This window comes from Globicephala melas, chromosome 1 (genome assembly GCF_963455315.2).
Source record: "Globicephala melas chromosome 1, mGloMel1.2, whole genome shotgun sequence".
Classification (NCBI taxonomy): domain Eukaryota; kingdom Metazoa; phylum Chordata; class Mammalia; order Artiodactyla; family Delphinidae; genus Globicephala; species Globicephala melas.
In genome coordinates this window covers 178135973-178153633 of record NC_083314.1, presented here as the reverse complement: position 1 = coordinate 178153633, position 17661 = coordinate 178135973, and the positions used below count along the sequence as shown (strand labels likewise).

The 17661-nt window shown below is 45.5% G+C and overlaps 1 protein-coding gene across 1 annotated transcript in view; it reads left to right on the top strand.

Annotated features, from left to right (window-relative positions):
- Window positions 1-17661, top strand: part of LOC115867191 (arylacetamide deacetylase-like 4) — a 36494-nt gene that overhangs the window by 11407 nt on the left and 7426 nt on the right. Inside the window, exons 2-3 of the mRNA XM_030883277.2 lie at window positions 6621-6723; window positions 17067-17205. Coding sequence (XP_030739137.2) covers window positions 6621-6723; window positions 17067-17205 — 242 coding nt within the window. The remainder of the gene's footprint in view (window positions 1-6620; window positions 6724-17066; window positions 17206-17661) is intronic.

The window sequence follows — 17661 nt, the reverse complement described above, 5'->3', positions numbered from 1 at the left end:
CAGCCAAGGAACACCTAGAGCCGCCAGCAGCTGGCTGAAGTGGGGAGGGAGCCTCCTCCAGAGACTTGCCTTTTGCATTTCTGGCCTCTAGAATTGTGAGAATCAATTTCTGTTGTTTTAACTCACGTTGGTGGGACTTTGTTACAGCAGCCCTAGGAAACAAATGCATCTGCCTTCTGCATTTACCAGCTTACCAGGAACACACTTCTTAATGCTCCTGAGCCTTGGATTCCACAATTGTGCAACGGGGACACCTCTAGTGACTACGCCAGGGAGTGTGTAGGACCTTGATGAGATCATGTAGGTAAGGCTCTCAGAGAGATGTCTGGCACTCTCCCTTAGTGCCCGTCACTTGGTAGCGAGATTTAAGGTTATATTACGAAATAGGCCTGGCCCTGACCACTTCCGTCTCCCTGAAGGGGCACAAAGGAACTTTCCATGCCAGCCTCCATGCATGGCCTGTCACACATAGCACAGGACCTGGGCTCATCAGGGTCTATCAAGGCTGTGATGTAGGAAATGGTGCTAATGACCCCTTGTGATGTCATTTTTAACCCTATTAAAAGGGATGGCAGGATCTCACAGTGGTCAGAGTATGGAGATTGGTGATAATGACCCCCACGATGTCATCTTTAACACCCCATTAAAGGAAAAGCAGGATCTCACAGTGGTCAAATCACAGACTCTGGGTCAGGCTCCCTGAGTTTAGATTCCTGCTCTGTGACTCACTTGTTGTGTGACCTTGGGCAAATTTCTTAATCTCTCTGTACCTCAGTTTCCTGACCTGTAAAATGGGCATGATATTCATAATGCTACTACCCCTTCGTGTTTGTAAATGCTTAGACTGGGTGCTGGATGATGCCGAGGGGTGGTTAGGGTTAAATAAAGATCAGACTCGATAAAGAGGACATTCCTTTGAATTTGAAACCTAACCAAGTTTCCACTTGAGGCAAAACTGCCTCTTCACTGCTCTCCCCCACCCTGCCTCCAAAGGGAAGGTCACCCGCCAGGAGAGTTCTCAGGCTGCACGTTGCTCAGGATTTTCCCAGGCAGCACTTCTGAAGGTTGGGAGGGTGGATGAGTGCCTTGACCCTTGGCCCTGTGTGCCTGGGTTTCTCCCTCTGGAAGATGCACCCACCTTCGTGGTGTGAGCCCTCCCAGGCCATGGAAATGCTGCATTGGCCCAGATATCAAGTCGCAGGGCCTGTTTTCTCAAGGGCCCCGCCCTCTGAATTCTTGGAATTCTTGGCTAACAGGAGTGTCTCCCAAGGGGGCTGCGCCAGCTGAGCTGATTTACCCAGCAGGGGGCTCGGGCTGCGGCCCCATGGGGTGTGGCGGGGGCTCTGAGGATGAGGCTTCCCACTGTCCCCCGAGGCTAGGGCATCCTGCCGTTGCTCAGGCTCCACCTCGTCTTCCCCAGCAAGCTGGCATCCCAGAGTTTTGCTCTGTGCAGGGCGTGGGGGACTGGATCTACCTCATAGCACACCCCGGGAAATGCAGCACCCCTCCCAAGGGCCTGGGAAGGGAGGGACCCTGAGCCCTTCAGAGGGGGAGCTAGTGTCTGGACTGCTGCCTGCCTTCCACGTGATCTGGGTAAGTTTCAGACTCCCTGAACTCCAGTTTTCTCGCTCGTAAAATGGGGTGCATAGCATTCATTACCTACAAGCGTGGAGTAGAACTCTGGGCCACCACCTTGCTGTGTTTGGTGTCCCCAGGAGACGGGGTGAGGTCCGAGCCCGGCCAGGATGCCCTGTCCTACAGCACAATGGGAACCTTGGCTGGCTGTGTACAGGAAGCTCTGATTTGCCACTCAGAAAGCCCATGACTGTTTTTCCCCTCTGGAGCCGTGGTTTGGAAATTTGGTTCAAAACCCTGCTGTGACCGGTGATGCCCCATGTGCCTCCAGATTTCAAATTCCAGAAGGGCACCCGTCTTTCAGTTCAGGTGTGTTGAACAACATCTCTGTGCGGGTGCTGGCCTTGAGAGGCAGGGGGGTCCCTCCGTCCACCTGACTGTCCATCAGTCCCTCTGTCTGCCTGTCTGTCTATCCATCAGGGAGTAGATGGGCCGAGCCCTTCTACTTCCTGGCTCTGTGAATGTGACGAGTTAGTTAGGCAGTCTTGGGCTCAGTGTGTTCATCTGTATGGGGATGACACCAGTATGTATCTCTTAGGTGGTTTCTGGCATTAATCAAATTCACACAGGTAAGGGACTTAAGAGCTGTGCTGGCTCACGGCAGGCACTAAACCAGGGTTGGACCTTAGTTATTATTATTGTTGTTGCTATTGTTATTGTTGGGATGTTATTGGAACTTGCACGAAATTAACACCCAGTCTCATACACTTGGCAGAAACTTCTTCACCTTTGGCAGTGGTCTCGGGAAGCTGATGAAGTCTTGCACTGGAGTCTGTTTCACGTTTGTACCTTCACCTCAATTGGCTCTTGGTAAGAGACGGGCTTGGCAGGTCTCAGTAAACAGCAGCTATTTCGTAGCTGCATTACTGCCTTGAGCACCTAGAGATTCAGCCACAGGCAACCCCACTGGATGTGCCCAACAGCCTGTGCTTTTTAATCTCCTCTGCCTTTCGACATTTCAGGACAACACTGCGTACTCACACTGCTGTCCTCACAGCTCGCTGGGCTCTGAAGCCCCACCTCCGCCAAGCTACATCCATAGTCTCAGTGAAGCCACACGGGGTGAAGGGCATGGGAAGAGAATGGTCTGGGAGTTAAAACCCGAAAGCTCTGTGCTCTCCTTGTCCTGTTTGTCCCCCAGAGACCTCTGTTAGGAAGAAGGAAGGATATGGGTTAAGGTTGTGACTCAGGATGGAACTGCTTAAATCACACCCCTGCTCCAATGCTTGTTAGTCTAGGGCTTCCCCTCTTTGAGTCTCAGTTTCCCGATCTGTGAAATGGGGATAATGATATTACATTACCTACGGGCTTCTACTGAAGAGCAAATGAGATAATATTCCTAAAGCACTTGGCGCCGTGTCTGGCACATAGTAGGTGCTCAGCAAATATGATTATTCTCCAGTAAGTTCAACCCCTCCCCTTTCCTCTCTGGAGTATGACCTGGCAGAGGGTTTGTGCTTTGTCTGCTGGCCCCGCTAGATCTAGCTTCTTGCCTCCTCTATTTCCTGGTTTCTCTTCCCTGGGAGGGAGCCTGCCAGATGGGAACCACAGCATGTGCCAGTGTCGCCAAGAGTGGGCTCCACGTCCACGCCTCCCCCAGGCCTTTCTTCACCCACAACATGCTAAACCCCTCTGCTTGCAGGCTGGAGGTTATTCGTTCATCTAGTTAATTACATCCAAACTCACGTGGTAGGTAGAGGTGCTCAGAAAAGCAGGTGTATAAGTACCCCATCTCCCATTGCACATTTCCTTATTTGATACAACAAGGCACCTTTATCCCCACTTTACAGATGAGGAAACTGAGGCACAGGGGGTTCAGTAGCTTGCTCAAGGTCTCAGATATAGTCAGAGGGGGAGCCTGACACAAACCCTGGCTGTCTGTCCCAGAGCTCACGTCCTTAAACACCAGGTTATGCTGAATGGTCTCTGTTCTCTGACAGCAGCACTGTGGGCTACTGTGAGGATTTGCTGGGAGAACACATGTCCAGTGCTTAATGCATAAGGATGTAGTTCTGGTCACATTAATGTGTGCTCAGTAGAGCACACGTTAACTCTATAATGTGTGCTCTTAACTCTTAACTCTAGAATGACAATAATATCAATAACTGCTTTTATTGCTCTTGCCTATTTCCCGACCCGCCAACCTGAGCTAATGTAGGAGCGTCAGTCACAGGACCTGTATGTTACAGATGTCACGCTTCGTTCCTAACCCAGTTGAGTTGACAGTAAAACCCCAGGGGAGCCTGGTTGTAATGCAGAAATGCAGATTCCCATTAAGTATAAGAAAATCATAATTTTTTTTCTTGATTATAAAGGTTATAATCATGTGGTTATTGTAGAATGGTAGGAAGAAAATCCAGTGCCAAGAGATGGAGTCAGTTTAGGTCCCAGTGTCCCAGGGGTGGGGCTGGGAGGTCAGGCTAACCTGGCTGTTTAGGTTGGAGTGGGGCTTGGGGGCTGGGCATAGAGTGGGTGAGTATGAGGGGTACAGGGTGTGGGAGGCCATGGGGGGGGCGGGTCCTGGGGCCCGGGAGCAGCACGACCTTCCCTCTTATCCTCTGCACACCAGTGATGTCACATCACAAGATGCTGATAGTGACTGGGTTTTGTACGGCAGAAATCACCAGGGCTGAGGCAGAGCTAAGTCTGGACAACACGATCCAATGCAGGCAGGAGGACTACAAAGAAGCAGAAGGAAAAGTCAAGATTTTAGGAAGTGGGGCTTCCCTGGTGGTGCAGTGGTTGAGAGTCCACCTGCCGATGCAGGGGACACGGGTTCGTTCCCCGGTCCGGGAAGATCCCACATGCCGCGGAGCGGCTGGGCCCGTGAGCCATGGCCGCTGAGCCTGCGCGTCCGGAGCCTGTGCTCTACGACGGGAGAGGCCACCACAGTGAGAGGCCAGCGTACCACAAAAAAAAAAAAAGAAAGGGGGCTTCCCTGGTGGCGCAGTGGTTGAGAATCTGCCTGCTAATGCAGGGGACACGGGTTCGAGCCCTGGCCTGGGAGGATCCCACATGCCGTGGAGCAGCTAGGCCCGTGAGCCACAACTACTGAGCCTGCACGTCTGGAGCCTGTGCTCCGCAACAAGAGAGGCCGCGATGGTGAGAGGCCCGCGCACCGCGATGAAGAGTGGCCCCCGCTTGCCACAACTAGAGAAAGCCCTCGCACAGAAACGAAGACGCAACACAGCAAAAATAAATAAATTAGTTAATAAACTCCTACCCCCAACATCTTCTTTAAAAAAAAAAAAAAGATTTTAGGAAGTGGAGGTTTGCTCTGGACTGATGCTGTTAGCAAGCAGGGCATTTCTTTCTTTTTTTTTTTTTTTTGCGGTACGCAGGCCCCTCACTGTTGTGGCCTCTTCCGTTGCAGAGCACAGGCTCCGGATGCGCAGGCTCAGCAGCCATGGCTCACGGGCCCGGCTGCTCCGCGGCATGTGGGATCCTCCTGGACCGGGGCACGAACCCTTGTCCCCTGCATCGGCAGGCGGACTCTCAACCACTGCGCCACCAGGGAAGCCCAGCAGGGCATTTCTTAATAAACCTTATTCAGAAGTAGGGAGGCTAGACCGAGGCTAAAGCTGTAATTGCCTAAGAAGCAGAAGCCGCTCATATGAGCCTTTTTTTGGCCATTATTGTGCCTTAACCAATGTTCATGTTTTGTTTGTGTTCAGATGTGATTATGAAAGGGTCTTTTTTGTTTTTCTTTTTTTTATTAATCCATCATGGTCACCAAGTGGCTTTATCTAATGTTTATGTTCGCCAGGAAAATACCAAGGCGCAGGTGACAGTGCCGGGGGCCAGCTCCCAGAGGTCAGGGTTGGTTTTCTTTCTCAGAAGTGAGATAAAGACACTTACAGAAATCAGAAGGAGACTTTGGCCGTCACATGCACTGGAAGGAGGATGGCAGCCGGTTGAACTAGCTCTCCAAGGGGTGGGCCCAGTTTTTACAACTGGGTGACAAACAGAAGTCTATAAGGAAAGAAATGGAAACTGGTCTTAAGCCACGCCGCAGCGATGATATTTTCTGTGATCTTTGGGTCAGCTCCCCTGGATTAAAATCCTAGCTCTTAGTAGCTGTGTGTAATCTTTGACTGAGTTACTTAAACTTCTCTGTGCCTGTTTCTTCATCTGTAAAATGAGGACAGGATTCGTAGGGTTGTGTGAGGATTAGGGAGATAAGGTGTATAAAGTGCCTGGTATATAGTGAGCACTGAAGTGTATGCTCTGTGTAGTTTGGTCTTCTGGTGTTTGGCTAAGCAATACATCAAGAATGTATTGTTGGGCGTTCCTGGTGGCGCAGTGGTTGAGAGTCCGCCTGCCGATGCAGGCGACACGGGTTCGTGCCCCGGTCTGGGAAGATCCCACATGCCGCGGAGCGGCTGGGCCCGTGAGCCATGGCCGCTGAGCCTGCGCGTCCGGAGCCTGTGCTCCGCAACGGGAGAGGCCACAACAGTGAGAGGCCCGCATACCGCAAAAAAAAAAAAAAAAAAAAAGAATGTATTGTTTGCTCACATATCCCCCGATCCCGGAATGATACTTGGCACAGAACAGACACGCAATAAAATTTTGTTGAATAAATAAGTGAGGGCATTTGTTTAACCATTTCTCTATCGTTGGACATTTAGGTTATTTCCTATTTCTGTTGTCATAAATTACACAGTGCTATGAGCGTCCTGTAAGCAGAACATACGCTGTCCAGCTGCCCCGAACCCCACTGCTCCCATTGCCCCCAATGCTGAGGTCATAGGCTGCTGCTGTTTTTCATCACATGTGCGCTAGGGTTTTTCTTAAAGAAATATTGTTCTGCACCTATTCTCTGTCAAAAACAGAAACATAAAAGTAGGACCGAGGGAGTTGCCTGTTCCTAGAAAAATGGGAATAAGCAAGCTTCTTGGTGAAGCTGATGAGATCTTGTTACAAAGTGTCCTTGTCTTGTACCCACTTGCCTTGCCTGTTGGCATATCGCCCTTCTTTACCTGCAGGATCTGAGCGAGTATCCTTCATCTGCTTGGTGTGGGAACGCACCTGTGTAACCAACGCCCGGTTGAAGAAGAAGAACGTGACCAGCATCCAGAAGCCAGCATTGTGCACGTTCAAGGGTTAACATCATAGACTAGTCTTACCTGTTTGAACTTTGTATAAGTGGAAGCATACGGTATTCATTCTTTTGCAAAAACGTTGTGTTTAGGAGGTTCATCCACGTTGTTGTAGTTTGTCCATTTTCATTTCTGTGTAGTATTCCCCTGTACGGATATACGGTAGTCATCCATTTTACTCTGGATGAGCATTTGGGATTTTGTTTCTAGTTTTGGCCTATTACAAACGATGACTTCAGGGACATTTTTTTTTTTTTTTTTTTTTGTGGTACGCGGGCCTCTCACTGCTGTGGCCTCTCCTGTCGCGGAGCACAGGCTCCGGACGTGCAGGCTCCACGGCACGTGGGATCTTCCCGGACCGGGGCACAAACCTGCGTCCCCTGCATCGGCAGGCGGACTCTCAACCACTGCGCTACCAGGGAAGCCCATGGGACATTTTTATGTCTTTTGGTAATCACCTGGATACTTTCTGTTAGCTGTATTTCTAGGAATGGAATCGAGAATGTTCTGCTTTAAAAGATTCTGCCAAATCGTTTTCCAAAGTGCTTAAGTCTGTTAAAGTTTTATTTTTTTTTAATTTTTAAAATTTTTTTATTTTTCTGCACTGCATAGCTTGCAATCTTAGTTTCCTAACCGCGGATTGAACCTGGGCCCTCGGTGGTAAGAGCATGGAGTCCTAACCACTGGACCACCAGGGAATTCTCTATTTGAAGTGTTTTAACATTGGACATTCATTTAGTTTTGAGTATTATTAGTGTCCCTTTTTCACAGATAAGAAAACTGAGGCTCAGAGAGGTGAGTTAATTTATCTTAGGTCACACAGCTGGTCAAGGCTGGAGCTGGCTCCAGAGACCTCACTCTTCAACACCACACTGTATTGTTTCTCATGGAGTTCCAACCAGATTCCTATACAATGTAGTGTCTGGGACATAGTAGGAGCTTAGTAAGTATTTGTTGAATAAATGGGCCAATGAAAGAACGAATCCCTCAAAGAAAGGGCTGAGGGGTCCTATCAGTGTACTCTCTGGACCAGTGGTTGATTTTTAGGGAACATGACAGTTTGGATTTAGAGACCCAGAAGTGCTGCCATTGCTTCTCCTTCAACCTTTTGAAGAACTTTTGTCTCTTAAATAATAAATCATCGCTACTGAAAAATTAGAAAAATTGATAGGTAAAAAAGATAAATGTCACTCCAAGTCCCTCCACCCAGAGACAGCTACTGTGAACACATGACCAGTTACTTGCATGTAAATAAATACTATTATGCCGTTGAAGTCATCAATCTTCTCTTTTGTGATTTCTGTATTTTGAAGCATAGTGGAAACTTCTTTTTCTTTTCCAAAGTTATAAGAAAATTCTTCCATATCTTCTTCTGGTGGTTTTAGAATTTTTGTTTTAAAAGTGTATAAATTTGCTCCATTGGAGCTTACCCTGGTGTACAGCATTCAACATGGGCTCAATTTTATTTTTTTTCACTTAGCTACCCAAATGATCCCAGATCATTTGTTTAAAAGCACATGTTTACCTTATTTTAATTATGAAGGTTTTGAAATATGTTTTAATACCTGGCCTGGCCAGTTCCCTCCCATCTTCTTTTTCAGAATTTCTTGGAAAGTTTTGCTTCTTTATTTTCCACTTGAGATTCCATATCAGCTTTTATAAATTTCAGGGGGAAAAGTATATCAGTCTTTTTGTTGGAATTTTATTAAGTTTAAAAATTATACCAGAGGAAATTGGCAACTTTATGATATTGAGTCTTCCTATCCAAGAACATATTTTATAGTCTTCTTTTGTGTTCTTTAGTAGTATTTTGGAGTTCTTATTGTAGATTTTTTTTCACACATTTCTTATTAAGTTTACCTCTTGGTTGTCTTTTTCTTGTTGCTGTTATAGAGACTATTTTTCTATTGTATGTTCTAACTAGGTGGGTTTTTTTTTCATATGTAAGTGCTACTAATTTCTGTATATCATTCTGTACTCTGCTACCTTACCATTATTGCTGGTTGTCATTTTCCTGTTGATTCTCTTGGATTTTCTAGATATACATTTATGTCATTTGCAAAGTAATAACTTTATTTCTCCTTCATTCCAATTTTCATGTCTCTAATTTAAAAATTCTTCCGAAGTTGCACAGGCTAATCCTTTGAATGCAAGATTAAGTAGAGGTGCAATAATGGGGATTCTTATCATGTTCCTAATTTCCTAGATGTGGGAATACTTCTAATATTTCTCCCCACTTAGAAAAATCTTTTTAAAGAAGTATTTGCTGATTTCTCTTTTATTAAATGTTTTTATGAAAAATGGTTATTAGGTTCTATTAATGCCTCTTCAATAATTTTCTTTTGAGATCTTTAATATGTAAATTCTGTTAATAAATTTCCTAATATCAAAGCCCCTTGTATTCCTGAAATAAATCCCTCTTGGTCATGATGAATAATTATTTTAATGTGCTCTTGGATTCTATCCGCTAATAATTTGTTTGGAATTTTTGGAAAAAATATTTATAAATAAGCTATCTCTGTAGTTTTCTTTTTGTGTAGTTTGTCAAGTTCTGTTAGAAATGTTATGCTTGCTTCAAAAAATAATTTAGAATGTTAGTGAAGATGTGGAGTAAATGGAACCCTCATGCATTGTTGATGAGAGAGCAAAATGGTAAAGCCACGTTGGAAAAAGATTAGTCAGTTTCTTATGAAAACCAAACATAATACCTGCTCCATGATCCAGCAATTCCATTCCTAGGTATTTATCTAATATATATAAAAATATATGTCTAAAAAAATGACTGTGACAAGAATGTTCATGGCAACTTTATTCATAATAGTAAAAAACTGGAAACAGCTGAGGAGTCCTTCAATAGAAGAAAGGATAAACAAACTTACATATTCAAATGATGGAATACTACTTAGCAAGGGAAAGGAATAACCTAATGATACACAGAACAACAGGAATCAATCTTCAAAATATTACTGTGAGTGAAAGAAAGCTTACACAAAAGAACACATATTGTGTGCATGCTTCCATATATATGAAGTTCTGGAATAGGCAAAGCTAAGTCATGGTGGAAAAAAATCAGAACCTCTGGGTAGGGTGGGAGAAAGGATTGATTTGGAAGGAACATGAGAAAACTTTCTGGAGTGATAAGCCAAACATAGTAAAATATTAATTGTAGAATCAATGTAGTGAGAATACAGACGTTAATGGTAAAATTCTTTCAATTTTTCTGTCTGCTTGAAATTTTTTATGGAAAATACCTGATTAGAAAAAACAGTTTAGGATTTCTGCTTCCAACCATAACAGGATAACTGGTAATAGAATTACCGTCCCATGGAAAACAAGTCTAGGCAACCCAGGTCTAGGCAGCCACTAATCTACTTTCTGTTTCTATGGGTTTGCCTGTTCTGGGCATTTCATAGAAATGGAATTAGACAACATGTGATCTTTTTGATTGGCTTCTTCATTTAACCTGATGTTTTCAAGGTTCATCCACATTGTAGCATGTAGCAACACTTGATTCCTTTTTATAGCTGAATAATATTCCATTGTACGGATATACATTTTTTTTGAAATTTAAAATAATTAATTAATTAATTTTTGGCTGCGTTTGGTCTTCGTTGCTGCGTGTGGGCTTTCTGTAGCTGTGGCGAGCGGGGGCTACTCTTCCTTGCAGACTGCGGGCTTCTCATTGCGGTGGCTTCTCTTGTTGTGGAGCACAGGCTCTAGGTGCATGGGCTTCAGTAGTTGTGGCACTCAGGCTCAGTAGTTGTGGCTCGTGGGCTCTAGAACGCAGGCTCAGTAGTTGTGGCACACGGGCTTAGTTGCTCTGCTGCATATGGGATCTTCCCGGACCAGGGCTCGAACCCGTGTCCCCTGCATTGGCAGGCAGATTCTTAACCACTGCGCCACCAGGGAAGTCCCTATCTATCTTTTTTATTATAGTCATCCTCTTGGGTGTGAAGTGGTATCTCATTGTAGCTTTGATTTCAATTTCCCTAATGTCTAATAATGTTGAGGATTTAGCATACACTTATTGGCCATTGATATATCTTGTTTGTATCTATTCAGGTCATTTGCTCATTCTTCTTCTTTTTTTTTTTTTTTTGCGGTACGCGGGCCTCTCACTGTTGTGGCCTCTCCCGTTGCGGAGCACAGGCTCCGGACGCGCAGGCCCAGCGGCCATGGCTCACGGACCCAGCCGCTCTGCGGCATGTGGGATCTTCCTGGACCGGGGCACGAACCCACGTCCCCTGCATTGGCAGGCGGACTCTCAACCACTGCGCCACCAGGGAAGCCCCATTCTTCTTTTTTTGACCACACTGTGTGGCTTGCGGGATCTTAGTTCCCTGACCATGGATTGAACCTGGGCCCTGGCAGTGAAAGTGCCAAGTCCTAACCATTGGACAACCAGGGAATTCCCAGCCCATTCTTAAATTTGGTTATTTATATTTTATTATTCAGTTATGAGTTCTTTATATATTCTGGATATAAGCCACTTAGATATATGACTTGCAAATATTTTCTCCCATTTTGTAGGTTTTCTTTTAACTTTCTTGATGGTGTCTTTAAAGCACAAAAATCTAATTTTGATGGAATCTAATACATCCATCTTTTCTTTTGTCTTTTGTGCTTTTGATTTTGTGCCTAAGAAAGCTTTGCCTAGTCCAAGGTCATGAGGATTTATTCCTGTTTTCTTCTTAGAGATTTACAGTTTCAGCTCTTACTTTTAGGTCTATGATCCATTTGGAATTACTATTTGTGTATAATGTAAGGAGAGGATATAAATTCATTCTTTTGCATGTGGAGATACAGTTGTCCTGCTACCACTTCTGGGACAATTATTATTCTTTACCCATTGAATTACCTTGGCATTCTTGACAAAAATGAATTGACCATAAACGTGACAGTTTGGTTCTGGACTCTCAATTCTATTCCATTGATCCATGGATCTATCCTTATTACGTCAGTACCCCAGAGTCCTGATCGTATTGCTTTGTAGTAAGTTTTGTAATAGGGAGTTGTGAGTTCTTTTTTCCAACTGTGTTCTTTTTTTCAAGATTGTTTTTGGTATTCTGGATCCTTTATGTTTCTATATGAATTTTAGGATCAGCTTGTCAATTGCTGTAAAAAAAGACAAGCTGGGGTTTTGATAGGGATTGCACTGAATGTGCAGATCAATTTGACAAGTTTTGTCAAACAACATTGTTGTTGTCAAAACGACATTGTTTTCCTCACCATAAACAAGGGATGTCATTGTATTCATTTAGGTCTTCTTTAATCTCTTTTTAAAATTTAATTTAATTTTATTTATTTTTGTCTGCGTTGGGTCTTCGTTGCTGCACCTGGGCTTTCTTTAGTTGCAGTGAGGGGGGCTACTCTTCGTTGCGGTGTGCAGCCTTCTCATTGCAGTGGCTTCTGTTGTGGTGGAGCATGGGCTCTAGGCACGTGGGCTTCAGTAGTTGTGGCACACAGGCTCAGTAGTTGTGGCTCATGGGCTATAGAGCGCAGGCTCAGTAGTTGTGGCGCACAGGCTTAGTTGCTCCATGGCATGTGGGATCGTCCCGGACCAGGGCTCGAACCCATGTCCCCTGCATTGGCAGGCAGATTCTTAACCACTGCACCACCACGGAAGTCCCTTTAATTTCTTTCAACAGTGTTTGAAGTTTTCAGACTACATGTTTTGCAACCTTTTGTCAAATTTATTTCTAAGTATTTTATTTTTTTTGATGCTATTGTAAGTGGAATTATTTTCTTAATTTTGTTTTCAGATTGTTCACTGTTTGTTATAGAGATACAATTTATTTTTGTATATTGGTCTTGTACCCTGCCACCTTGTTGAATTCATTTATTAGTGCTAATAGTCTTTTTAGTGGATCCTTTAGGATTTTTTTTCATTGAATTATAATTGATTTACAGTGTTGTGTTAGTTTCAAGTATACAGCAAAGCGATTCAGCTATACATACATATATGTCTTTTTTCAGATTCTTTTGCCTTATAGGTTATTACAAAATATTGAGTATAGTTCCCTGTGTCATACAGTAGGTCCTGGTAGGTTAGCTGTTTTATATATAGTCGTGTTGCAGGAAAGAGAGTGGGGCACAAGAGGATGGTCACGTCCCAGGTCTCAGGCGAGTCCCAGGGATGGCTGCCAAAGGTGGGCTCTTGGGTTTGTGCAGGAAAGAATTCAAGAGTGAGCCATAGTAAAGAGAAAGAAGGTTTATTCAGGGAGATACACACTCTGAAGACAGAGCGTGAGCCATCTCAGAAGGCAAGAGAGGCACCAGGGTATGGGGTTGTCGGTTTTTATAGGGGCGGGTCATTTCATAGGCTAATGAGTGGGAGGAGTATTCCAGTTATTTTGGGGAAGGGGTGGGGGTTTCCAGGAATTGGGTTACCGCCCACTTTTTGACCTTATTGGTCAGCCTTGACACTGTCATGGCATCTGTGGTGTGTCATTAGCTTGCTGATGTGATACAATGAGAATACACTGAGGCTCAGGGTCTAGTGGAGCCGTCTGGGACCTAGGTTGTTCTAATCGGTTTATGTTGTGTCCTTGGGCTATGTCATTCTTTTAAAGGTTATGCCCTGCCCCCTTCCCTCCTGTTTCAATAGAACAAGCTGGGAAGTGTTCCTTCCTCTTCTAATTTTAAGAAGATTTTGTGAAGAACTGGAATTAATTCCTCTTTAAGTGTTTGACAGAATTTACCAGTGACACCACCTCTTCCTGTTGATCATACTTAGAGCTTCTTGGATGTGGATAATGTTTTTTTATCAAATTTAGGAAGCTTTCAGCCATTATTTCCTTGAGGATTTTCCTGATGGTTTTTCTCTCTTTTCTCCTCTGGCGTTTCCATTACATGTATGGTAGTGTACCTAATGATGTCCCACTTTTCTTGGAATTCTCTGTTCATTTTTCTTCCTTCATTTTCTCTCCGTTCTTCTGATTGCACCATCTCTATTAGTCTACCTTTAAGTTTGCTTATTATTTCTTCTGTCAGCTCAAATCTACTGGTGAGCCCCTCTAGTGAATATTTCATTTCGGTTATTGTACTTTCCAATCCCATAATTTTAGTTTGGTCTTCTTTTTTAAAAAATATTTTTTATCTCTTTGTTGGTACTCTTTATATGAAATAAGGTCATCACATGTTCCTTTATTTCTTTGGCTCTGAACACCTTTATTGTTGCTGCTTTGACGTGTTTGTTAAGCCTGACATCTAGGTGCTCTCAAAGGCAATTTCTCTTGCCTTTTTCTTTTTTTCTTCCTTATGGTCACACTTTCCTGTTTCTTTGCATGTCTCATAATTTTTTTTTTTGTTGCTGTTGTTGAAAATTGGCGATTTTAGATATTACATTGTAGCAATGCTGGATATTGATTCCTCCCCCACTCCTCCCTGGGCCTGTTGCTTGTACTGTTTGCTTATTTGTTTAGTGACTTGGATGGATATTCCAGTAAAGTCTGTTTCCCTTAGTGTGCAGCTCTGACTAAGGGGGTGCAGCCTCGGGATGACTGTTTTTCTTTAGGGCCCTCTGACTTTCCCTCATCCCTCTGCTAAGCTATCTGCCTCTGTTGGTGCTACACCCAACTGTTAGCCTAATCGCAAGGTAGGCTCTTTTGTTTTCAGCAATGTCCTGGGGCACAAATTGCTCCACCAGCTCCTCTAGGCGCAGCTCCTGAAGTATGCATGGCTTCCCTAGACCTCGGGTCCTGCAGCGTGTGTGATTTTATCAGCTCCAGCTCCTGCTGTTTGGATGGCATCTCTTGTAGTAGCTTTCCCTTCCAGGCCCCTTGGGTAGTTTCACTGCAGAATGCCTCCAGCCGGATACTTTCCTGTGAATGAAGGGCTTTTAATAGCACCCAGGAGTGCAGATTTCCAGCAAATTTCTTTGGGTGAGGGTTGGGGTAGATGCCATCAAGTCCCACTGGTACAGCAGCAGAGCAACTATTAACCAATTCAGTGAGGCCCTCCCCAACAAGCTCTGGACCTCAAGCCAATGGGGCGAGAGGTGGGGTTTTTCCTTTGGGTGCGCTATCTCAGCCCTATTACCAATAGCTGTTCAGTATATCTGCAATTATTTTGAGCTTTCTTTACTTCTTGCTTCTTCTCTTGTGAATCCCTGTTATGGTTAATAATTCCTTCTGTTGCACTTTTCCTCACACGGTGCAGAAGCTGGGTGCTGGCAAAGCCATGTGGTCTGCAGGATCCTGCCCTGTGAGTACCTGGAACCAGGAAGCAGAGCCCTTCTCTCCTGAGATGTCTTTCCAGTACTCTTACTTTTTTTTTTTTTTGGTACACGGGTCTCTCACTGCTGTGGCCTCTCCCGTTGCGGAGCACAGGCTCTGGACGCACAGGCTCAGCGGCCATGGCTCACGGGCCCAGCCGCTCCGCGGCATGCGGGATCCTCCCGGACCGGGGCACAAACCCGTTTGCCCTGCATCGGCAGGCGGACTCTCAACCACTGTGCCACCAGGGAAGCCCTCTTTTTTTAAAAAATTAATTAATTAGCTTATTTATTTTTGGCTGCGTTGGGTCTTCCTTGCTGCACTTGGGCTTTCTCTAGTTGCGGTGAGCGGGGGCTACTCTTTGTTGCAGTGCGCGGGCTTCTCACTGCGGTGGCTTTTCTTGTTGCGGAGCACGGGCTCTAGGCGCGCGGGCTTCAGTAGTCATGGCTCACGGGCTCTAGAGAGCAGGCTCAGTAGCTGTGGCGCTTAGTTGCTCCACGGCATGTGTGATGTTCTCGGACCAGGGATCAAACCCGTGTCCCCTGCATTGGCAGGCGGATTCTCAACCACTGTGCCACCAGGGAAATCCCTCCACTACTCTTTCTTGACAATGCTTTGGTGCCAGTGGACAAAGGAAAGACGTTGAAAGGTTCCAGCCCATTTTCACAGAGCAGGCAAAAATTACGAGTTTGGAGCTAAGAGGCAATGCAGTGATAACTGGCAAAAACTCAAATGTCCTTCAGCAGCAGAAGGACAAATATACCACAAATATACCCAATATACCACAAAAGTTGTGGTATATTCATACAATGGAATGCGATACCAGAATAAGAATGAATGAACCGATACATACACCACGGAAGATACATACGACAGTGTTCAGTGAAAGAAGCCAGACATAAAGGAGCCCTCTCTGCATGATTCCATTTGCATAAAATTCAGAAACCAGCCAAATGAGTCTTGGCTGTTAAAGGAAGGATTGTGGTTACCTCTGGTGGATGTATTAAATGGGGGAGGGGGCGGTGGTGATGTGGAGAAGATGCTATTTCTCCTGGTTTGGGTGCTGGTCACTTGGGTGTTTTTGTTTTGTGAAAATGCCTCAAGCTTATCCTTATGATTTAAGCACTTTTACATATGCACATGTATGCATGTATTTCTTTATTATAGCTCAGCAAAATTGACTTGAAAAGTGAGAGGATGTTTACACACCCAGGTTCATTGCAGCGCTATTCACCATTCCTCAGTTAGGTTCTCTAACTATCTCCTTCTTACAGGAGAGGAAATGGACATGCAGAGAACAGACATAGCTTACCTAAGACAACAGAGCCAGTAAGTGGAAAAGGCAGGATTCAACCCAGGTGGGCTCGCTTCCGAGTGGGTCCTGTTAACCCTGGGCTCCGCTGCCGCTCCCCAGGGGGACTGGAGCATCAGAGGCGGGTCAGGACAGCTGACTGGAATAAGAGGCCCTTTGCCCACCTCGACCAGGTGCACAGGAGGAAGCCTGGCCGGGTGTCTCCTATTTTACACTTGAAACATCAGGCCAAAGACTCCTGTGCAGCTCGCATGAGACCTCTCCCTTGGTGCCCAGCTGCGGGTTCTGTTTGAGCCTGATCTCTGCTGAGCCTTTGGGAAGCCTATCTCCCAAGACTCCCCCTGGTCCCTGTATTCCTTAAGGAAGTAGGTCCCTCCGGCTCCCACTGGTCGTGTTGTGTTTATGTTTAAGAAGCCAGGTCAGGTCACCGGTCAAAATTAATCCAAAAAGAGTGGGAGGCTACCAAATGGAAAATAGATAGCTAGTGGGAAGCAGCCGCGTAGCACAGGGAGATCAGCTCGGTGCTTTGTGACCACCTAGAGGGGCGGGAAAGGGAGGGTGGGAGGGAGACGCAAGAGGTAGGGGGTATGGGGATATACGTATGCATATAGCTGATTCACTTTGTTATACAGCAGAAATGAACACAACACTGTCAAGCAATTATACTCCAATAAAGATGTTAAAAAAAAAAAAAAGAGTGGGAGGGAGGAGACAGCCGATATAACCAGCTCAAGTCCCGCTGACAGAAGTTCCTAAACTCCTCACGGGCTCGGGAACATGGTTGTCCCGTGGCTGTGCTTCTAGCTGCACTGCGCACCTTTCTCCTGGGGTCTTTGTCTGGGCTGGCTTTGAGCACTTCCTCACCACAGGTGTCCCCTCTACTCGGCAACATCCTGCCAAGTTCCGATTTCTGCACTGCACGTTCCTCTACATGGTCACTTTGGTGAGTTTGCACTCAGGCCCTGGCATGGGTTGGGGCACTCTCTCTCTCTCTCTCTCTCTGCCTTGCCCCTCCTTTCCATCTTTCATTTGCCTTCCCTCTCTCTCTTCAGACTCCCCCAAGAAAGACAGACCTTGCTGTAAAGTGGGCCCTCCATGTCCACGGGTCCTGCATCCATGGATAGGGGTCGACTGTAAGAGATTGAGCAATGAAAATGTTGGTGTCATGGCGGTCCTGGAGCCAGTCCTTCATGGACGCTGAGGGACGGATGACAGTCCTCTCTCTTGTGCCTGCGATTCTGTTTCTCTCCTTCTTCTTGTCCTTCATCTCACCTGCCCCCCGCCTCCTTTCCTTTCTTCAACAGCAAATATTTACTGAGTGCCGATCACCAGGCTCATTTCTGAGGATTCCCAAACGATTCCAGACCCAGCCTCTGCCCTGAAAAGGCTTATAGCCTGA